The sequence below is a fragment of the Trichosurus vulpecula genome, chromosome 7 (genome assembly GCF_011100635.1).
Source record: "Trichosurus vulpecula isolate mTriVul1 chromosome 7, mTriVul1.pri, whole genome shotgun sequence".
NCBI classification, from domain to species: Eukaryota; Metazoa; Chordata; class Mammalia; order Diprotodontia; family Phalangeridae; genus Trichosurus; species Trichosurus vulpecula.
In genome coordinates this window covers 260,392,668-260,415,612 of record NC_050579.1, presented here as the reverse complement: position 1 = coordinate 260,415,612, position 22,945 = coordinate 260,392,668, and the positions used below count along the sequence as shown (strand labels likewise).

At 44.9% G+C, this 22,945-nt stretch overlaps 1 protein-coding gene across 10 annotated transcripts; it reads left to right on the top strand.

Moving 5' to 3' along the window:
* Positions 1-2: 2 nt before the first annotated feature.
* On the top strand, positions 3-19,791 carry CNTROB (centrobin, centriole duplication and spindle assembly protein). 10 transcript variants are annotated; one of them, XM_036769067.1, is made up of 21 exons: positions 3-75; positions 705-951; positions 1,117-1,397; positions 3,630-3,714; positions 3,879-3,972; positions 4,340-4,496; positions 5,167-5,283; positions 5,718-5,834; positions 7,232-7,330; positions 8,024-8,260; positions 8,621-8,767; positions 11,430-11,563; positions 11,827-11,952; positions 12,124-12,277; positions 17,088-17,355; positions 17,769-17,902; positions 18,154-18,217; positions 18,383-18,553; positions 18,734-18,869; positions 19,294-19,366; positions 19,600-19,790. In XM_036769067.1, exons 2-21 carry the CDS (start codon positions 927-929, stop codon positions 19,711-19,713), a joined length of 2,733 nt encoding a protein of 910 aa, XP_036624962.1. In that variant the 5' UTR covers positions 3-75; positions 705-926; the 3' UTR covers positions 19,714-19,790. The 10 variants fall into 10 exon arrangements, 9 of the variants coding, with proteins under 9 accessions (XP_036624962.1, XP_036624965.1, XP_036624970.1 ...); XR_005010946.1 differs by having other exon boundaries at positions 4,322-4,496; positions 18,734-19,366; positions 19,600-19,787; XM_036769070.1 differs by lacking the exon at positions 3-75 and having other exon boundaries at positions 327-951; positions 18,734-18,854; positions 19,600-19,791.
* Positions 19,792-22,945: the final 3,154 nt, after the last annotated feature.

The following is a 22,945-nucleotide window of genomic DNA, read 5'->3' as shown; positions in this document are numbered from 1 at the left end:
TGAGCAGCCCTAGTTCAAACGGACGGTTCGGGCCTCGCGTGCTGCCGGACTCGTACCGGGGCGGACGATGCTGTGGTGCGCGGGCGGGAGGCCGGGAGAACGGGCGGGTGGCATCCAACTGTTCTTGGAGGGGGAAGGGAAAAGGAGTCACCCCCCCCCCAGGAGGTGGGGGGAGGTCTGCGGAGGGAGCGACCCTCCCCCCCACACGTCTGTCCTATGTTAGCCTGGTTAGAAGTGCCAGGGTCCGAGTGGAGGGGGAAGCGAAGCGGGGGGTGGCCTGGGCTCCAGGACTAGGGGAGGATGGCGGCCAAGGGCAGTAGGGAAGGGCCTCTCCGCTGGCCTTGGCTGAGGAGATGGACGGCCCTGAGAAGCCAGGTGATGAAATTCTTCCCAGGAAGGACTGGAGGGTATGTTCGGGAGCCTTGGTTCTCTCTGGGGAGGTCACGGGGCCCCTCCAGGACATTGATCAGGTAGGAGTCTGAAGGAAGCCGAGCCGGACTGGAGACCCTACTGGGGGTCCCCCCTTGGTTTGCCTCTAGGGATGCTTAGAGCTAAAGTGGGGTATCTGCTGCAGAGTAGGTGGATCTCCCTGCTACCACCCACTGCCCGATGGGCAGGAGGAACTGCTCGGTACCTTCAGCTATCATTCTTCCTTCTCCCCCTTTTCCTTTTCCTCCTCTCTCTCTCCCCCAACCCTGAAACAGGTAAGCTTCTCTTACTTTGCCTACTACCAAGACCTGTAGAAGAGAAGTTTCTTTCCTCATTCTGTGGCCTCTAGAATCAGGAGAACCCGGCAGGCTTGGTCTGGGAGCCATGGTGACTTGGAACAATGAAGTGTTCTTGGCTTAGAGCCCCGATCCAGGGGTACACATCTGAGTGCATGCACTCAGGGCCAATGGAAGCAGCAGTGATTTAAGCCTCTGGAGATGTCTCAGCAAGCTGACCTCTTGGGTATGAGCCCAACCTATCTTGGGGAGATTTTGCCCTGCTACTCCTTCCTGGATCCCATCTCAGCAAGCCCTTTTCCTATGCTGTTTTCTTTTTCTCCTGGGCCCCTTTTGAATGGAGCCAAGAGACCTCTTGTTCCCCACTGCCTTTAGCTGTCTTCCCCTCTAGTCTCCATGGCAACTCAAGCTCCAAGCCCCAACTCACCCCTCCGGCCAGAGGACCTCTTGAGTGATACAGCAGGTCCTCCTGGGCGGAGCCAAGCAACGTTCTCAGAGGTGACCTCTCAGCTTTATGCTTCCTTGAGGCAAAGCCGAAAGGCAGAGGAAACTGCCAGGACCAGTCTCTACCTGGCCTCCAACTCTCCAACCCCTCCTGAGGAACTCGAGGGCCTGGCCAGAGAGCTGAGCCGAAGCCTGTCCACTGGGGTGGAGACCAGTTCACAGAGAAAGGTGGGGCTGAGCACGTGGGCTGATGGATATTCAGGTCATTGGATGAATATAGAAACAAGATAGGTTTTGTGAAGCGTTGAATTTGGATTGTATGCTTTAATTCAACAAACGTTTAAGAACCTACTCTGAGGATGGCATGGTGCTGGACAAAAACGAAACACTCCCTTGTCTTACATTTTAAGAGCATATGCATAGGTTAGCAAATTTAGGATGGAGGCCATTAATGAAGAAAGATTCCCATAGGAAGTGGGGAAAATAAGAATTCTAACTAGTGGTAAGGAGAGGGAGTGAATTCAAGGTATGAATGATAGCCTGTGTGAAGGTGTGAAGATACAGTAAAATGCTAGGTTTGACGAACATCTATTGGTCCAGTTTGACTTGAACAGGGAACTTATAACAGAAATTAATATGAAATAAGTCAGAGTGGAAACAGATTCTGTAAGGTTTTAAATGATAGCTCAAAGAGTTTACATTTTATCCTAGAGGCATCAGGGAGATGTTGAATAATTTTGAGTGGGGGAATGTTTAGATATGGGCTTTAGGAAGATTATTTTGGCAGTTTTGTGTTTGGAAAGGGCAGAAAGTTGGAATCGGAAGCAGAATTAGAAAGTGATGAACACTGACATCTTAGGCCTGATGGTATGGAGTAGGGTATGGTCCTGTGTAGAAGCGGGGAAGATGTGGAGATAGAATCAGTGTTCTGTCAGCTGAGTGCTATGGGAGGCGAGGGAGAAGGAATCACTGCTGGCCCGAAGCCTCCAAACCTGCGTGACTGGAAGGATGGTGTTGTCCTGAAAAGAAATAGGGAGGTCTAGAGGAGCTGCAATTCTAGGGGTGAAGAATTGCATTTTGGACGTACTGAGTTTGAGGTTTAGTGGGAAATTCAGGTGGAAATGTCCGGCAGGCACTGGGCAATTTGGGACTTGGAGTTCAGGACAGAGATCACGGCTAGATGTATAGATTTGAGAGTCATTCTCCCAGAGATGATAATTTAACCATTGGGAACTGATAAGATTGTGGGAGAGAGGAGAGCCCAGGATAAAAGGCAGGAACCACATGATTATTCACAGATGCCAAAGCTGCAGAAGAGGAAGGTAGTCAACACTGACAAAACTGTAGAGAGAGATTAGGTAGTTTGAGGACTGAGAAAATATAGATTTGAGCAGTTAAGAGTTGAGGTAGCCTTAGAATTTAATACCTCGGAAGCTAATTAACCAGCATAAATGTATAGTGCTTTGGGGACCTAAGTGGCACAGAGCGCCAGGCCTGGAGTCAGGAAGACCTGAGTTCAAATCTGGCCTTGGACACTTACTAGCTCTATGGCCCCAGGCAAGTCATTTAACCCTGTTTACCTCAGTTTCCTTATCTGTAAAAGGAACTAGAGAACTACTCCAATGACTTTGCCAAGAAAACCTCAGATGGGGTCATGAAGAGTCAGACAACTGAAATATAGTGCTTAAGGTTTGCAATAAATTATTTATTTTTTCATTCAAATTATTCATAAATTATCTCATTTAATCTTCACAATAACCATGGGAGGGTAGGTGCTATTATTATGAACCCCATTTTATAGATGTGGAAACAGGCTGAGATGAATGACTTACCCAGGGTTACAAGCTAGTAAAAGTCTGAGGCAGAATTCAGATTCACTTCTTGATCCCAAGTAAAGCCCCTCCCTTCATTGCACCACATTATAGTGTGGAACCATTCATACTTGTTACCAGTAACTGGTATTTGTGAGAAGGAGAAAGGATCAGGACACTAGAGTTTGGCGCTGTGAAAGATTCTCCCCAACATGTCACAAATAGTACTTTTGGGAAGGGATGGGGGTGTGCTGGAGACTTAGATCCTAGGAAGATCTAGAGCCATATCTATACTGGGAAGTAGAGACATGGAGGTAAAATACCTGGGTCACAAGATGGGACCAGGAGTTTAGGGATAGTAGCAAAGTAACAAGATTTAACATTAGCATTTCGAACTTTGAATCTAGTGAGTTAATCACAAACACAGTATCTTAATTGAACATATCATCAGGAGGGTTTTTTCTTATAGAGAAAAAGCGAGTGAGATAAGTTGCCCTCAGTAGGATCACTTCACTTATACCTATTTGCTGAGACACTAAAGTACCTGGTTCCTAGAGTTGGGGGTGGGATGGGGAAAAACGAAAGTAATATCTCCCTTGACAGGAAGCAGAGTGTAGGACTAACCAGGCTCTGGGTCTCTGTCCTTCAGGGAGGCTCCCAGCATATCTTGGAGATGGAAAGCGTACGGGGTCACCTCCAAAGCATGCTGCAAGCTTCTCGGGACACTGCTCCTCGTAAGTGAGCCTGCTCCCTGGGGCCTTGAAAGGGGTGTATATGCAGTCAAGAGGGCTGGAAGAGCATGGAAGGGAAGCAGCAGGGAAGAAGGTGAGGTGGAAAGGACTATTTGTTACCTTTCATCTTCAAATGGGTCCTGCCCATGTCCATACCTTACCCCTAGCCCTTCGATTCCTCTGGCTGCTTGTTCCAGGTACTGTCCCGGAGAGGCGAGAAGAGGACTCTTTTGACAGTGACAGCACAGCCACCCTGCTGAAGTGAGTGACCCTTAGGTACCTTAACACCTGAGTCATATAGGTGTCTGCTATGGGGTTTAAGTTCTTCAGTCCTTTCCTCTGTAACCTCTGCTTTGTTTTGGAGCGCAGGCATTCAGGTTCCTGACTTCTCTCATTTCTTTGCCAAGCATTTTCCTCCCCTTACTGTTGCTAGCTTATCTGCTTATAATGGTACGGCTGTCTAATGGTAGAGCAAAGTATAGTGAAAGGGCACTGCACTATGAATCACGAGAATGGCTCTTGGCTCCGTCTGCCGTTAAGGGGCTCTGGCTGTGTTTCTTCACCTCATCAGTGAAATGCGATCTAATCTAAGGTCCTTTCTACCTGTAAGTTTCTGTGATTTGCTCAGTACTCGGCCCCTCCAAGAGCTATCTCCTCCCAGCTCAGCTCCAGCCCTGGAGGAGTTGTTCCCTCGATATACTAGTATCCGGCCTGGAACTCCTCACTACTTTCCTGATCTGCAAGGACTGAAAGATGCCTTGGACACAGAACATACCCGCCGTAGGGTAAGTTGAGGAAGTGGAGGAGGAAAGTGTAGTCGAATCATTCCCAAGGGAGTGAAAAGAGTCAGTTAATGTGGGACCAGTTACGTAGGTCTTGGACCTGAAGAAGTAAACTGTGAACTGCTTGATGGCCCCATCTTACACTACACAAGTAGTGTTAGGGAGGGAGAAGAGGCGTGAAAACAAAATAAACATTGCCCTTAATTTATTCCCTTCTAGGGGACCTAATGTCCACAAGCCCTGATCTCCTAGATGGGAGGGAAAGTGTGGGGAATCTTCCTTAACACCTGCCACGTGGAGCTGATGTCTACAGTAGACTTCTTAGGTGGCAATTGCTTCCCATCTTTGTTATTCCTTGGGTCTCCAAGGATCTCCAAGCTCCTTTCCCAGGGGGCTGGGGAATCAGGAGAAGGGTTATACTGAAGTCTAGTTCCTAAAGGCTCATGTTAGGGAGATATTTGAAGCTCTGTCCTCAGCCTGCCATCCCTTTTGTGATTCAGGTTCCTGCTCCGTGGTTACCAGTTGTCTCTCTTTTAGCCCAAACTATACCACCTTGGACACAAACTGTTCTGAAGCCTTCATTTTTCTCTTCCAGAAGGCTCTGGTGGTGCTGTGGCTTGGATCAGAATAGGTAAAAGAAAATGAATGGTGTTCCTTACTCTTTTTTCCTTAGCACTGTGAGCGTCACATCCAGAGTCTACAGACCCGAGTGTTAGAACTGCAGCAGCAGTTAGCGGTTGCTGTGGCTGCAGACCGAAAGAAAGATCTTATGATTGAGCAACTGGACAAGGTGCCAGGGGAACAAGGGAAGCTGGGCCTGGAGTACGGTATCACCTGCCCAAACAAACAGGGAAACAAGGGATTGGATTTAGCCATAGTGGAATTGTGGAACAATGAATGAGAGAATTCTATTTATTTAGTATTTTATTTTTTCCTCAATTACATGTAAAAACAATTTTGAACACTCATTTCTAAAAATTTTGAGTTCCAAATTCTCTCTCTTCCTTCTCATTGAGAAGGCAAGCAATTTGATATAAATATTTCCCTATTAGTCATGTTATGGAGAGTGAGGGAATTATAGACACAGGCTTTTTGACTGTTTGTTCTCATGCATATGCTAGGAGATGGAGGTGGCCACCAATCTAGTTAGAAGACAGAAATGCAACTAAAAGATTGTATAAGATCTTACCAAACCTTCCCTTCCTCCTCGCCTATCCTGTCTAGACCTTGGCCCGAGTGGTAGAGGGCTGGAACCGACATGAGGCTGAGCGGACAGAAGTACTTCGGGGGCTGCAAGAGGAACAAAAGGCTGTTGAGCTCACTCGAAGCCAACAGCAAGAGGTACATATCTAGGGATCAGAAGACAAGGCGACTTCCATAAGGTGGAAAGGAATAAGGAAGTTGGAACTTTAGTCATAAGGACATGACATGAGATTTGGGTTCTGAATCTGTAGTCTTTGAACTGCTTTTTAGAAATATTTTGATAAACTCTTTGAATATAATTGATTTCCTTTGCCATCCTATGTATTTTAAAACATCATTCTGAAAAGGGGTCCCGAATAGGGCCCCTTCAATCTAGGCGTCACCAGATTGCTAAAGGGAGCCATGACACAGAGAAGAGAGGAGGTTGTGAGGTCAAGCAGCATAATCAATGCCCTTTGTGTTTTACACCACAGTCAGCTCTCTCTTGATCATTACACCCTCCTCACCCCAAACAGAAATAAACAGCTAAGTAAAACCACCCCGCACAGGGACCTCGTTTACCGGCACGCAGCACCATTGTCTTCCACCAGTCCAATCTCCACAAAGTTCTGTCGTCCCTCTGTGTTCGGCGCTGGTTGTTCAATGTCATCCGAGTTGAGCCGCTTTTTGGAGTGTTTATATTAGTGTCATTGCGCCTGTCATTCCCTTTATTCTGCTTTCTCCACTGCATCAGCCCATACAGGTCTTCCCATGTTTCTCTGAATTCTTCATGATCATCATCATCTTTTACTACATTCATAGGCCACAATTTTTTCAGCCCTTCTTGAGCCAATGGGCACTCACTTTGTTTCCAGTTTTATGCTACCATAAAAAACTCCTGCTCTGCCTGTGTTATATGACAGTGAGATTATCTGTCTTAAGGAACATGCCCAGTAGTGGGATTACTGGGTCAAAGGTTATAAAAGATTAAATCACTTCTTCTTGCGTAACCCTGAAGTTATCCAGATAAGTTAGACCAATTTACAGCTCCACAAACCGTCCATTAACGTGCTTGTCATCCTACAGCCCTTCCACTGGGGACTTTCTCTCTTTTTATCTCTTTGCCAGTTTGATGGGCAATTTGAGGTCAAATCTCAGAGTTGTCCTAATTTCTATTTCTTTTATTAAGGATTTGGAGCATTTGTTCAAATGGTTTTTGTTGGTTTGTAATTCTTTTGAAAACTTCCCATTCTTTGACCATTGAGCCTCACCTGGTAGGTTTGCCATCCACACCCAAAATTAGTGCCATGGATTTCATTGTCAATATTACCCCTTTGGTCTCTCCCTTTGCCCCATTTGCATTCAAAAAAATAAGAACTAGTGCTGTATTTGGGAAAAGTTGGGTGTCCCTGCCCAATTAGTTCCTAGATCACTAAGAGCTAACTTAAGTTTGGAGTGTGTATACTTTGTGTATTCTGATAGGAATAATGTATGCTGGTTCTTGGGTCCTCATTTTTCCTGAATTCTGTCCTCTCTTCCTTCCTCCCTGCCTATAGACTATAGCTCGCCTAGAACAGAGTCTAAAGCAGACCAAGGAGGCCCTGAGTAGGGAGCGGGAAGGGGCCAACCAACAGCAACAGGAGCAAGAGACATTGGTGAGAGAGCTAGACTGATTTCACTTATTTTGGGACTCTGACTCTCAAGGAACTACGGGCTATCGGGGGAGTCTGGCACGAAAGGAGCTAGTATCCTGCTTCTGGGCTCTGACTGAAGAGTTGAGATGTTACTCAAGTGTTTTGGGTGGGTAGATAATGAGGTGGTTACTAATATATGCTGGGAGCTAAGTGTGGGATTTGGTACATATTGTACTAACGGCCTTGTCTTGATGACAGTATCCCAGTTTTAGTGGTAAGGAATGTTCAACCAGAATTCCAGCCTTAGGTCTTTCTCTCATTGCCTGCTGAGATTTATTTGACTTAGAACTTGTGATTCATAATAATAACAACATATTTTTATAATATGTGAACGTTTGGAAATCACTTTCCTTAATGCAATCCTATGATGTAGATGGTGTTAAGTATTATCACCTTCACTTTACAAATAACTTCTGTGAGCCACAGTTTCCCTAAGCGAACTGTCTAAGGTCATATGGTTAGTAAATGACAGAGCTGGTACTTAAATCCAAGGCGTCTGGCTCAGATCCAGTGTTCTTTCCACTATACCATGTATGAGTGGTGACCTTTGACTTGCTGGAAAGGTGTAGGTTTAAAGAGGTATTTTCCAAGTATGGGAGATGAGATTTGTCATCGGGCCTTGGTGGGTATCATGGTTGTCTGTTGCATTTATAGAAGGAAGCACGACAAGCTTTAGCTCGTAGCTTAGAGCGGGAACAGCAGCGGTGTCGGACTCTGCAGGAGGAGCGGGATGAGGCACGGACAGAGCAGTTGAATCAGCATAGAGAGCTGGAGGCGCTCCAGGCTGCCTTGGAGGAAAAGCACCAGGCCTGGACCCAGCGTGAACGCCAGCTGGAAGAGCGCTGTAAGAGCTTACAAGAGGAGGGCCGGATCCAGCTGGAAAGGGAGCAGGTGAGGGAAGGAGAGAAGTGTTGGAATGAAGCCTGGGGTGGAGAGGGGAGAATGAGCAGCAAGTTGGGCATAAATGGGGAAAGACTTAAGGCAAAGGGACTGAGGTACAGAAATAGAGTTTACTAGGGATGGTGGTAGCAAATGGGGGAAGGAATGTGGAAGACAAGGCCAGGAGGGCATGGTTCCAGCAGAAGGGACGGGTTGCTAGTAGTTTGGCTTAGGCTGGAGAGTGAGGATAGGGAGAGGGCTGAGACATGAGTTAAGGGATTTAGAAGTGGAGCACAGAGTATAGAGGTTAGACTGGGCTAGAGATAGCCTTTGAAGAGGGTGTAAAGTACTTGGATTTTCCTTTCTCCTCAGGCAAACTCCCAGCGGGAGGTACAAGCAGCCCGAGAGGCTCAGCAGCTTCTGGCCTCTGTTCAGTCTGATGTGCGGAGATTAGAAGAGGAATTGGACACAGCACGGCGAGAAAGGGATGCTCTACAGCTGGAAACCAGCCTGGTGCAGGTCAGGGGGGAGGGAGAGTATTGGGATTCATTAAGTTCTTCCTTGGTTGAGAAAGGTTTGTCCAAGATCCTTAGAGTCAGAGCTGATTTTAGGTTGCTAAGTGTTTATTTCAGTGTGGTAGAGCTCGTTAGTATATGTCACTCCTTATTTTCCCTCCAAACTCATTTCCTTTGAGGGCACCATTGTGCCAGTTATCCAGACCTTCTCCCTCATCCCTCACATCCAGTCATTTCCCAGATCATATAACTTCTACCTCCAAAACATCTTTTGTCTGTTGCTTCTCCACACATATCAGCAAGTATTTATTAAGTGTCTGCTATGTGCCAGACACTGTGATAAGCTCTGGGGATACAAAGATGGCAGCATCAAGAAACTCACAATCAAATGAGGGAGACAGTATGCAAACAACTTTGTTACAAATAAGACATATGCAGGATAATTGGATTTAGGAGAGGAGGTGCTTGCATTAAGGGGGATTGTGGAAGGCTTAAGACCTGAAGGAAGCCAGAAGAGCAGGAAGCAGAATTGACAGGGGAGAGTCCTAGGCATGAGGGACAGCCAGCGAAAAGGGACAGTCAAGAGGTGGAATATCTGAGCATGATAGCTCCAATGGAGCAGCACAGCCAGGAGGCCAGGCCACTTGGTCTTAGAATATGTGGAAAGGAGACTGAAAAGGTGGGAAGGTGCCAGGTGTATAAAGAGCTTTAAAAGACAACAGAATTTTATATTTGATCTTGGAAGTTGATTGCTCTAGACAGTAATGAGGAGGTTAGGAAGAGAAGGCGCAGGGTTAGCATCCTAGTTTAGCCTCTTTCACCTCTTTTGAAAAGTATTTTTCTGACTTCTTACCTGGACTAATAGCCTTTGCATTAATTAATCTCTGCGTTTTCAGTCCCAAACTGTTCTCCACGTTGCTGCCAAAATAATCTCTGTAAGGCACGAGCCTGTTCAGTAACCTTTAAAGGTTCTCAAAAAACATGAACCCCCAGCTTCGTCTTTAATAAGGCCTTCCACAGTCTACTTCCTAGCCACCTTTCCAATCTTATTTCATTCAACTTCCCTTTTAATTAAGTACCTCTTAAGTGCCAGGCCCTGGGCTAAATGCTGGGGATACAAAAAGAGGCAAAAGACAGTCCCTGCCTTCAGCGAATGTACAGTCTAATAAGGGAAGCAAACAACAAGCAAACATGTGTACGGAACATAGAATCTTGACACTGCTTCCACTTCTTCTGCCATGATCTTCCTTTTTTAATGTTAAGCTTCAAGGCAGTTTCTACACTCTCCTCTTTCACCCTCATCAGGAGGCTTCTTAGTTCTTTGTCGTCAGAGTTTGCGTATCAGATTGTTGCTCTTTCTCCCAGCAGCTTTTAATTCCAACTTTTGATTCATCCAGCCTGGCCTTTTGCATGATGTACTCTGCATATAAGTTAAATAAATAAAGTGATAATATGCAGCTTTATCGTACTCCTTTCCAAATCTTGAACTAATCAGTTGTTCCACGTTTGCTTCTAACTGCTGTTTCTTGACTTGAATACACGTAAGATGATCTGGTCCTCCCATCCCATAGGAGTCCCATGAAGACTTGCCACAATAGTAGATATTTAATGTTTGTTCAATTTAATAGAATTGAAGGTAAGCACCCAAGAAAGTATGTACCTTTATACAAGCCTAAATTGTGGTCTTCGTATATTCTCTGCACACTTCATTCCTTGTAGAATTATTTTATTTTATTTTTTAATTAAAATTTCAACTATTAAGTATTTATTTTTTCTCCCTCCCCTGGAAGAGGAATGAAAAACAAAGACCTTGTTGCAAAATAAACATAATTAAGCAAAACGTATTCCCATATTTGTCTGTGTCCAAAAAGTGCCTCACTTCATCCGTCACACTCTGTCAGGAGGTGAGCTGTGCGCTTCATCATTGCTTGTCTGGAATCCTAATTGCATCCACACACGGCTTCCCAAGTTTCTCTGAAATTATCCCTTTTTAAATTTCTTATAGCACAATAATATTCCATTACATTTATATACCTTAATTTGTTCAGCCATTCTGCAATTGATGGGCACCCCTCCTCCTCAGTCTCTAGTTCTTTGCACCATAAAGAGAGCTGCTATAAATATTTTTGCACACATAGATCCTTTTCCTCTTTCTTTGATCTCCTCGGAGTATAGGCCTAATAGTGGTATTGTTGGGTCAAAGGATGTGCCCAGTTCCGTAACTTTTTTGGGCATAGTTCCAGTTTACTTTCTGGAATGGCCACACTCATTTGCAGCTCCACCAGCAGTGCATCAATGTGCCTGCTTTCTCAAGTTAGCTCATTTTAGAAGGGGACAGTCTTTTTCCTTTGAAAGAAGAATCATTTGATTTCATCTTTTGAAAGATGATTAATTCACAGACTGGTAGGAGGAAGGGGACATTTTTTTGTTTCTTGATTGAAACTCTTTGTTTTTCTCCCTTCTGCTTGTGAATGGTGTGTGTGTGTGTGTGTGTGTGTGTGTGAGAGAGAGAGAGAGAGAGAGAGAGAGAGAGAGAGAGGAGAGAGATATTAGGCAGATTTGTTCTACATTTTGCCTTCAGACTCTTTAAACCTTAGTAGGGAGCAGAGACCAGACCCTGGCTTCTTAGGCCAGCCTGACTCTCCTCCGCATCTCCTCACAAACAGGCCCGGTTTGAAGCCCAGCGAGTACAGATGGAGTCAGAGCTCGCTATTTTGCTGGAGCAGAGAGTAACTGAGCGACTAGCCCAGGTGCAAGAGAGCAGCCTTCGCCAAGTGAGCAGTCTTCGGGAACAACACAGGTGCCTGAGATGATGCACAGTTTTTCCCTTTCCCAGCTGTCTCCTCACTCTTGTGCTGTGTATACTTGTCATGGCCAGGCCTAGCTTTTCTTTTTCTCTTTTCTTTTTCTGATTCTGTTTCCCCTTTTCTTGTTTTTCCTTTTCACCCCCAAACTCAGACCTCTCATCTCTGGCCTCTATTTACTTAGAAACCTTTGTGAAATTTAAAATGCTCCATAAAAGTTGTTTTTATTACTAATGAATTGGAATTTAATTGTTATCAGGAAGCAGTTACAGGACTTGACTGAGCAGCACCAGCAGGAACTGTCCAGTCAGTTGGATCAGTTCCAGGTGGAGTTATCAGAGAGAGAAGATCGGCATCAGCAGGTGGCTCAAGACTATGAGCTCAGGTGCTGGCCTCTAGAATCTCCTCAAACTTCTCTTCTGGGTTTGGGTGGCCAGGATTCTGACTATCTCAAGATTTCAAGTATCAGACTCCCTAAGCCCTAGCTCATCTCACCACCGTGTGAAGAGTGTGTCGAGCCCCCAAATCCAAATCCCCTTTCCCCTCATTTTCCCAGATTGGCTCATGAGCAGGCCCGTGTACGGGAATTACGGATGGCACACCGGCAGCTAGAAGAGCAGCGGGTAGAGCTGGTAGAGAGATTCCAGTCGATGCTTCGGGCTCACTGGGATGAGGCACACCAGCTGCTCAGCACCACAGCCCCTTCTCAGGTAGACCTTGTCCCTTGGACATGCACAGTGAGCTGAGATCAGTTGAAATCAAGTGAAGAATGCTAAGGCTTACAGGAAGATAGAAGTTTTTTAAAGCTGTTTTTGGGGAAGTTAAATAGAACTTGACACTCAGAGCAGAGCTGCTCATCTTTTACTTTTGCTTCTGTTTTTTCTTCCAAGGACAGTGATCTTAGTATTGAAAAGTACAGAACAAAAATGGCTAATAGGGAGTTGATATCCAATATAGAGAGATAGTTAAAGAACACTCATGTGCCCTTAATAAATTCTAGTCACTTGGCCCCAGTGACCTACATCTTTAAGGTACTAAAAAAACAAACTGGTGGATATGATTACTGAGTCATTGTCATTGATCTTTGGCAATAGACAAAGTGCCACGGGATTGGAAAAGGGCCAATGTAGTCCAGATTTTCGAAAAGGGAAGAGAATGCAATGTAATTCAACTATATGTCAATGAGCTTTGCTTAGATTTTTGGCAAAATTCTAGTACTCATTATTAAAAATAGGTTTAGTAGCTCTTCCCTTGAGCCGTCCTAGGTAATCATTTAAAATGGTGAGGTACTCTCTTGATCCAGAGAACCCCACAAAGTCATGTAAGTCAAGGGGTTCAAATCTCCGGGTCCACTTCAAGAACACCCGGGAAACAGCTTAAGCTATCAAGGGCATACATATGCGAAAAGCTACCAAGTATTTGAAAGATGTCACATTGAAGAAACAATGTGTTCCCTGCTGTCGGTATAATGGTGGAGTTGGCAGGTGTGCCCAGGCTAAGCAGTGGGGTTGGATGCAGGGTCGTTGCCCAAAAAGAGTGCTGAATTCTTGCTGCGTATGCTTAAAAATGCAGAGAGTAATGCAGAGCTGAAGTGTCTGGATGTGGATTCTCTTGTCATTGCGCATATCCAGGTTCACAAGGCTCCCAAAATGCGACGGCGTGCTTACAGGGCTCATGGTCGAATCAGCCCATACGTGAGTTCTGCTTGCCATATTGAGATGGTACCCGCTGAAAAGGAACAAATTGTTCCTAAACCAGAAGGAAGTTGCTCAAAAGAAAAAGATATCCCAGAAGAAACTGAAGAAACAAAAGCTTACGGCACGAGAGTAATATGACATTAGAGTGCAAATAAAAAGCGAAATGAAACAAACTGTTTAGTAGATATCTAGAAAAAAAAGGAATGATCACAAAGTCAGTCAGGCCTTATCAAGAACAGATCATGCCAGGTGGTGGTGTTCAGTCATTTGTTTATGTCCAGCTCTTCCTGACCCCATGGACCCTCCGCTGTCTCCCAAAGTCCATCCCAGTTCATGTTCACCGTTCCATGACACTATCCATTTCATGTTTTGCTGTCCCCTTTTCCTTTGCCTTCAGTGTTTCCCAGCATCTCAGTCTTTTCCAATGAGGCCCGTCTTCTCATTATGTGGCCAAAGTATTTAAGGTTCAGTATCTGACCTTCCAGTGAATAGCCTGAATTAATTTCTTTAAATATTGACTGATTTGATCTCCTTGCTGTCCAAGGGACTCTCAAAACAGTTCTCTAGCATCATGATTTGAACCATATTTCCTTTTTTGATAGAGTTTTGAAACTGATGGATATGGGGAATTCTGTAGATAGTTAATACAGATTTTAGCAAGACATTTCATAGTTATCAGTCATGCTATACTTGTTCAAGAAATGTGTGTTTGATTAGTGAGGTTAAAAATTACCTAAGGGTCCATTGATTAACTAATGTTTAACTAATTGATTAACTAATGATTAACTAACTAACTGCTGTCAATCACTGAAGGGATAGTTAACTGCAGTTTTATTACGCTCAGGGTTTTAGTTTTCACTGAACACAAAGTTAGCGAGCCCCGAGCATCAGTTTCAGTAACTGTATGTAGAATGTGAATACGTAAGCTGAATGAGTACAGTGGAATTCTATAGAAAGCAAGAGGGGAAATTAAGAATCCATACATCAAGAAACAAGTAACAGAGGAGGAAGAGAAGGGTTTTTGTATCAGGAAGGTCAGGGGACAAGTTGATTATAATTGAAGCTGAAGTTTATGTCCCAGCCTTGATTTTTTTTCGTGTTGATTTTAAATATAAAAAGAGGTCTGAGGTCCAGAACTTCAGAGTGTAATGATTTAATAGGCAAGGTCAACTATTGCCAATTAAATCAGATAATTTGACTCCTCAGTAGTCAGAGGCAAAGGAGTGATTTACAGACTTTATTTATATAAGAAAAGAGGAGTTAAAAATTGCAGTAATCTTAGGAAACTTGTTTTGAATATAATTCAGTTGGACAAGGCAGGCGATCTGACTTGTGATCAGTCAAGGTGTATCCTGAAGCACTTTGAATGCAACCTGATGTTATAGCCATCCTTTTGAGTGTGTGTGGGCCTGTCAGGGGGGTACACATCCAAAAAAAGTTTGTTTCATTCTGTACTCTTGGGTCCTTCACCTCTGTGTCAGGAGAGGGGAAGCATGTTTCATAATTAGTCGTCTGAAATTGTATTTGGTCATGACACTGATAAGAGTTCCTGATTCCTTCAAAGTTGATTTTTGGACCCTGTTGTTGGCATTCTATAAATTATACTTCTGATTCTGCTCTCTTTCCTTTCAGTTCATACGAGGCATCCTAGGTTTCTCTGAAACCATCATCTTTTACACACAAATTCCATCACATTTACATACCATAACTTGTTCGTTCATACCCCAGTTGATAGATATCACATCAGATTCTTATTCTTTGCTTCCTCAAAGAGCTATAAATATTTTTTACTTATTTTTTAAAAATTTATTTTATTTTTAATTTATGGAATAAAACAGAGCTATAAATATTTTTGTACATTCTTAGGGTTTGTTTTTCTTAGGACTGTACCCTCCCTTAGTCTACCCTCTCTCTGATTCCCCTATCTCCTCTCTAATTTCCTGTCCCCTTTCTCCTCTTTCCCTTTTCAGGGAAATGTATTTCTTACTCCTTCCTTTAAGTAGGTCGAAGTGTCAGGTGTTTCCCCCATGAAGCCGACCAGCAGCTTCAGGTGCTCCATGGAGAAATGACACAAGTTGGGCGGAGTCTGAATCAGAACTCAACTTTATTCAAGCAAGCAACAGACTTTTATACTGTTTCTTAACCATTCTTTTACTAAGAGTAGAAACACCCACCCTGCCATTTTTCTTGTTTGCTTGTGTTTGCATTATTAGCATTATCTTCAGTCTGTAGTTTCTCTGTAAGAATCTTTTTAAGCCATTGGTCAGGTTTGTGGTGGTTAAAGATAGATAATGTAATCCATAAATCCACTTAACATCACAATACACTAAAACTAGTGAGGGATTCACTGTCAGTTCTCCCTCTTCCTTGGGATAGTTTGACAACAATTGGGACATTTGAGAACAATAGGCCACTAGAGGATGCCAGCCAAGATAGTAAATATTGTTTGAGACTAATTTCTTTTTTTATATATAAATAAGAGTTCTGATCTTTTCCTCCTGCACCACAGTAAATTGTCTTGCACACCCCACTTTGTAGATCTGTGTCTTAGGGTAATATCCCTGCTGGATGCATATTGCTTAGAAAATCACAAATTAGCATTATGTTTTATTGTATTTTTATTTATTTTGTAAAACATTTCCCTATTACGTTATAATACAGTTCAGTGATACCTCTGCCACAAAGAGTTGCCTGGGACACAGCGAGATTAAATAACTTGGGTTGGAGGGAGAAGAGGCAGGGTTTGAACCCAGAAGCCTACCCCCACCTCCCTAGCCACTGTACCGTAGGCTTCCTCTTGTCATTTCCTACTGTATAATAATATTCCATTCTATTCGTATGCCTCAGCTTTTTTCAGCCATTCCCTGATTAATCGATGCACGCCTTGTTATTAGTTCTTTGCTGTACCACAAAGAGTGCTACTATGTTGGACTGGGCCTTGTTTCTGCCTTAGATGCTAATAATGAGATTTTTTTGGTCAAAGAGTATAAATAGTTCAGTTAATTTTCTTGTATAATTCCAAATTAACATCCAGAACAGTTGGGTTATAGCCCCAACCACAGTACATCGGTGTACCCCTCTTCCCACAGCCCCTCCAGCATTGACCGTTCCTTTTCTGGTCATCTCTGCCCATTTACAAGGCATGAGGTGAAACCTTAGTTGTTTTTAATTTGCATTTCATTTTAGTATTAATAATTGGGAGCATGTCTTCAAATCATCATTTATAGTTTACAGTTCATCTTTTGAAAACTATCCTTTTGACTTATGATGAAAACTGCTATCTCCAGAGAAAGAACTGATGGAGTCTGAATGCAGATTAGAACATGCTTTTTCTTTACTTCTTTTATTTTTCTTGGGTTTTTTTTTTGGTCTGTGTTTTCTTTCACAACATGACTAATATGGAAATATGTTTTACATGATTGCACATGTATAACCTATATCAAATTGCTTGCCTTCTCAATGAGGGGGGAAGGGAGGGAGGGAATTTGGAACTCAAATTTTTTTTTGAAAAGAATGTTTAAAAAAAAAAAAGAAAACTGTCCTTTGACCACTTATCTCATGGGAAATTATTCCACTTGGTTTGTTATTCCTTTTTTTTTCCTCTTTCCCTTCAAGTTTGAGACAATTGTTGGTCACACAAAAGTCTCAGAAAATGCTACCTTCTGTTTTAGAATAGTACAGATTTCTACCCTGTAGGAAGTATGACCCTGGGCCACTTTCACAAAGGCTAGCGCCTCCATTGATTCTTCTCCAGCCTTCTCTTCACTTGGCTCTGATCTCTACTTCTCTTCTTCTCTCTCCCCTTCTCCCCATTTCTTCACAGGTCCCTCCCCCTGGTACTCCCAGCTCCTTGGCCTCCTGTCTGAGAGAGCCAGAGAAAGAGGAGAGGAGGGCTTGGAGTATGCCCCCTGCAGCAGTGGCTCTGAAGCCAGTATTGCAACAGAACCGGGAGCCAAGGGAGGAGCTGCCTGGAGGCCTCACCCACCCTTGTACCCCCTCACCTGATCTCAGCCTTCTGCTAGGCCCTAATTTCCAGAGCCAGCATAGCTTTCAGCCTTTGGAGCCTAAACCTGATATTACTCCACCCCCAGGTAACTAGGAATGACCATCACTGGGGTTCCTTCTACATTAATTTTCTAGCCTCTTTTCTTTGACTCCAGTTCTTTCCTCTTAGAATTTGAATATTTGCTTTTCTAGCCCTGGGCTAGTCTCCCTTGTAACCACCCTCCTCTAAACTTCTCTTCCCGTCCTCTCTCCTTACCCTCACTTCTGTCTCTAGACTTTTTGATCTAGTCTCCTGATCTTATCTTGTATCTGGTCTCTAATAGCCCCCCTGTGCCCTGCATTATAATTCTCAGCCTTCTCTTTCAAACTCTCTTCCAAACCTCCCAAGATTTAGCCATTCTGCCTTTAGCTTTGATTTTACTGCTATGTGTGCTGTGCCCCTTCTGCTGGGTGGATGGTGTTTGTGACCCCTGCCACCAACTCAGTTTTTTCCTCTCAGCAGCTGGAGGCTTTCCTCCTGAGCACTTAGCAGAGCGGCCATATCCTGAGGCTCTTGGCGCTAGAGGAGAAGGGCCGCTGGAGCAAGGCTTGCCCCCTCCACAGTTGGAAGAGCTGAAGCACTATCTGCACCAGGTATGGTACTTCCAGAATTATCTCAGGGCTCTTCCCCAAGGATCCAGGCATCGTTACTCCCTTTCCAGGTCCCCCATTTCTCCTTGTTTCTAGCTGTCTTTACTGGTAGCTTTTTGCAGACACTCCCAGGCTTTAGATTACTTAGCGCCATCTGATATTTCCATACCCTTCCCCAGACCACACCCCTCGTTGGCACCAAGAAGCCCAAGTCCCTATCTCTTCTTGGGTCCTCTGCCACTTTCTCTTCACAGTTCTTGGAACCAGTGCCCCAGAGCTGTGTGAGTCCCACCACTGATCCGCTGCCCCCTAAACCTGGTAAGTCCAGCACTAAGAAGGGGTCCGTGGAACCCAGGAAGGGTAGAACCTGGTTATCTAAGGTAAACAGTGAGGGAGGTACTGAGCAGAATCATAGAGTTTCCTACTGGAGAATGAAACCTCTGGGGACTTTTCCTAGTCAGGAAAATTTTAACCCTTATCCAGGTCCCCTGACAGTTCCCCCTTGGGAGGAAGCCCCTCCACTACCACGGCCCCCACCTCCTGTCCACAAAACAAAAGTACCACTGGCCAAGGCATCCTGTCTTTTCCGGGTACCTGAGCCCCCTCCAACTCCTCCACCAAGCTACAGCCATGAAGGTTGCTCCCCGGAGAGAGGTGAGTAGTGCAGGGGGAGAAGAGGTGGGGTTGAGAGTGAAGTGTGGGGAGGCTGAAGTTGGGAGAGCTAGAGACCTTCTTCAGAGAGAGATATGATGGGGGCAATGAGAAAGCTTGGGGATTAAGGGGAAAAAAGACAAGGTACAGCAATTACTGGAATAACCATCATGTTTTCCTAAGGTGGAGAGGGGAGACCAATATCCCCCCGGCAACTGGCAGAGCTATCCCGGCTGCTACGACAGTACCAGGCCCGAGGCAACGGGGGCCCATCCTCTGAGGATCTTTTACTGTACTTAAGGGGGTCAGAGCATAGTGGGTAAAAGGACTGGATGGGGGAAGGAGGGATAAGACTATGGGGGACCAGGGAAGTATGAGAAACAGTGGGGCTTTGCCATCTCCCTTGTTGGGTGGTTTGGTCTGTTCAAGGTGGAAAAGCAAGAAGGCAGGCACTGCCCTTCTATATTTCTTCTTGCTCTCTACGCTTCCTCCCTCTTCTCTCTTTCTTCAAAATCTTCCCACTCCAGAGCCCCTCCCGCTCAAGGCTGTGTCATCCTGACCTCTCAGTTCCTAGCATTTCTTTTCTCCATTGTCTTCTCCCTCCGTATGCCTTCCTGCTCTCACCTTACCTCTTGGGATAACATGACATTACCGCCTCTGTTCTGAGCTGCTGGTGGGCATCCCTCCCAGGGCTGGGGCAGTGTTGAATGTCCTACCGCATTGCTTCTCAATTTGTGTGACAGAGTTGAAGGTCGAGGGGATGGCATCCCCAGAAGGAATGTAGACACACGCTTGGGAGAGGTTCTCCGGAAAGAGGTGAGGGAAAAGTAGGGCCTAAGGACCTTGAGGGGGCTCCTGCTAGCCCCAGTCCTCCCAACCCCACTTTAGTGCTTGGCTGCCATGGCACGTGGACACTCTGGCCTTTTCTGTTTGACCACGGCTCCTCCTTCCCCCACATCGCCCTTGACTTTTAGTGGGGATTGGGAGATCAAAGGCGTGTATAATGCCTCAAACTGACTTTTGTCTTTCCTTCATGGCTTCCTTCTCAGGCCTCATGCCGTCGATCTACCAGTACTCATAAGGCTGAGAAGCCAGTGGGCAAGAAGAAAAGTGGCCATCCCGCACCAGGCAGTGCTAGGAGTCGAAGTGGAGTCTGGAGATAGCCCCTGTGTTCTGCCCCCAGCCCCTTAACGTTTTTTAAAAGAAATGTTTTATTTAATAAAAACTAGTTGGTTGCATCTGAGTCTTTGGGGAATTGGGAAAGTGGGTAGATTACATAGAACTCTGAAAAGGACCACAGTCCTTATCGAAGACAGCTGTCTTTGTCAGTGTTAGGCCAGGACCCTGTCTCAAGTTGGATGTTGCAAGAACATGAGACACAGTCAGTAGTTAACAAAAGAAGGTTTACTTAGGCATACCCTCAAAGGGATCTTCCAGGAGACTCCAGCACTTACCTTGGTTAGAAAGAGCTGGCCTTGCCCTGCCTCATCTGCAGCTGCTAAGGAGTCTGGTCAGCCAGGCTGGATGTGCTGATTTCTCCACCTTGAGCGAAGGGCCCTCGTCTCCTTGTGGGTGGGCCTCAGGTGACCAGAAAGCTACGTTAATATGACAGGAGGCTACTAGGAAGCTGTATTGTAGGAGATGTAGGTTAAGCCTTAGCCCACTGGGCCAACTGGGTCCCAGGCACAGCATCTTCACAGCCTATCAGGTCTTGGTAAGACGGGTGGGGTTAGGACATTGTTCCCATAGGAAAACAGGCTTTAAGAGTTTTAGTGGAGCTTCAGGCTTAGCATTCAAAGCATCTTGTATGCAGTTCAAACTTAATGGAAAGGAAGGTTTTCTCTTTCAGGAGGGAAAAGTTATTTCTGATTTTTTTTAAAAAGATCTTAAGTATTCAGTGTAGTCTCTATAACTAGTGTGGGGGCAACCGGGGCTTGGCACCAGGGTGACAACGTTGAGGCAGTGTTAACAGCGCTTGGAATTGAGTTTAGCACTCAGCCGGCTGGCAGCCTAAAGTGTCTAGAGTTGGGGACTTGGAATAAGGAGCACCCGCTTTTAAATCCCATTCTGACCCTCACTCTGTGACCACGGGCAAATCAGTTACTTACTCTCTTATGCACAGGGTCCTCAGTAAAATGGGGAGTAATACCTGCAGTGCCTGCCTGAGTAGTTGTGAGGCCCAAATAAGCTGAAGCACTTTGCAAATCATAAAGTGCCATCTGATTGAGTAGTTAAAGCTAGGGCTCTCCCAAATAGAACCTTTCCTTCCCTGCTTCTTGAGAGCAAGGACTCTATTCTCTGTCCAAGCACTTAGCACAGGGCCTGGAACACAGAAGGTGTTTTATAAATGCCAAGTAACTGCCTGCTAAATCACTCCTCGGCCTGCTCGATCCCCTCATCCCCTATAAGCAACCCTGGGTCCCCTTTGTTTCTCCAGTTTCCTTGAGTGCTAACTGCCGGCTATAGCTGTTAATTGATATTCATATGACACTTAAAAGTTCTAAAATGTGTTATGCATATTATACTCAGAGCTATGATCTTCTTGGTTGATAATCTTCAATTTCACAACTTTAGGCCACAAAGATGGTTGTTTGTTCGTCCTTTGTTCTTGAAGAGGACCAAAGATATCAGTGATGTCTTGACTTGCGTGTGAATTGGATTTAAGTGAGGCAGAGCTGTACAAAGTTATGTGCCTCACTCTTCCGTCCAGGCATCTGAGTCCACTGGCACGATATAGGTCATGACTACCGCAGATGGCCCAGGATGCAGTGGGAGACCTTGGCCTTTTTAGTGAAGATTTTTCCCAGATCTCAGTTTGGGGCAACACCCATTCAGTAATTTTAAAAAGCCCCAAGGAAAACAGAAAAGGTGAAGGGAAGGGGTCCCTAAACCTTGACTAAGCACATACTAAGTGCTAGGCGTTGTGCCAGACACAAAGACACAAAAACCAAAGTGCCCTTAAGGAGCTTTGTATCTGGAGACATAAGGATACCAAACAAATCCAAGTTAATAGGGCTAAAGGGTGGGGGAAGGTGAGCTTCAGGGTTGGTAGGTTAAGGGTTAAGGGGAAGCCACTGGAAATAGTTGAAAGAAATTCAAAGAAGCAAAACCCTGAAATTCTCATCAGACCAACTTAATAAGAAATCCAACGAAAAAACTACAGTGATGTCTTCCACCAATAGAACTGTATAAGGAGGGAGAAAAGGATCTGTGAAAGGATAGGATCTTCCTTGGGGTAAGCTGGGAAGATAACCAATAACACAGAGAGCGGAGCAACATGATTCTAATTTTAGAAATGACAGAACAAGAAAAAACACTTCAAGATGGTAAGGAGATAGTAAGAAAACGGCTCGCTGCCCTTGACTGGCAGCAAGCACCCCACGGTGGTGAGTGCTGCTTTCTCTCTAGTCCCTGTGCCCCTTGGGCGAAGTGGTTACCGCTAAAATGTTGCTTATGTTTGTCCTTTCTCATTCAAGATACAAGAAATCTATAGACAAACTCCATGGACTTGCTGGTATGACTTTTCTGTCACAGCTTTTATTTTAGCTTAGGGAAGAGTCCTTGGAAATGGAAGCTTATGGAGTGTGGATTGAGCTAAATTATTTCTAAGTCCCATGAAGAGGGGAGTAGCTCACCAGAACACTTTGTTAAGGGGTCAGGGATACTATGTGCAGATGCGCAATCAGGCCCAAAGAAGGGAAGAGCAGTTTGCCCTGGGATTAATCCAATCAATCAATCTGTAAATATTTCCTAAGCATATACTGTGTGCCAAATGCTGAGATGGGCACTGGGAAAAATGAAATAATCTGCCCTCAAGGCGTTTACATCTAGTAGGAGGAGAGATGTATACACATAAGTATATGTACATGTGATTAAAAAAAGAGGTATTACCTTCAGTGCTCACTATGCAGTGACCTATCCTAAGGACATGGGACCTTCCATATGGGTTGTCTCCCCCACTAGAGTAGGGGCTTGTCTTTTTGTATCCCCAGGGCTTTGCACATAGTAAGCGCTTAATAAATGCTGTGTTCATTCAAGTATATTAAAATTATATAGAAACGAATATAGCACATTGAGCGGATGGGGGGCACTGACAATCAGGGGTTTTAAAGGTTTGGGTTGAGCTTTGAGGGACACTTGAGATTCTAAGAGGAACATGAGATGATGTGTCATACCTGAGGAACAGCCAAGTCAGGTTCACTGGCCCGGAGAGTGTGTGATACAATAAGGCTGGAAGGGAGGTCAGAACCTGGAAGGGACATTCTAAAGGACAAGCAGAGGAGTTGGTATCCGATCCCAGGGGGAGTAGGGAGTCACAGGACGTTTTGGAGCGGCTATTGATACGGTCAGACCGACGCTCTAGGAATCACACTTTAGCGATCATGTGGAAGATTG

Bases quoted from the DNA above. Each gene is read 5' to 3' on its own strand.
- CNTROB (XM_036769067.1), top strand. From the start codon at position 927: ATGTCTCAGCAAGCTGACCTCTTGG. The intron at 18,554-18,733 runs GTGAGTAGTGCA...TGTTTTCCTAAG, and splicing joins AGGTTGCTCCCCGGAGAGAG to GTGGAGAGGGGAGACCAATA. The intron at 18,870-19,293 runs GTAAAAGGACTG...TTTGTGTGACAG, and splicing joins AGGGGGTCAGAGCATAGTGG to AGTTGAAGGTCGAGGGGATG.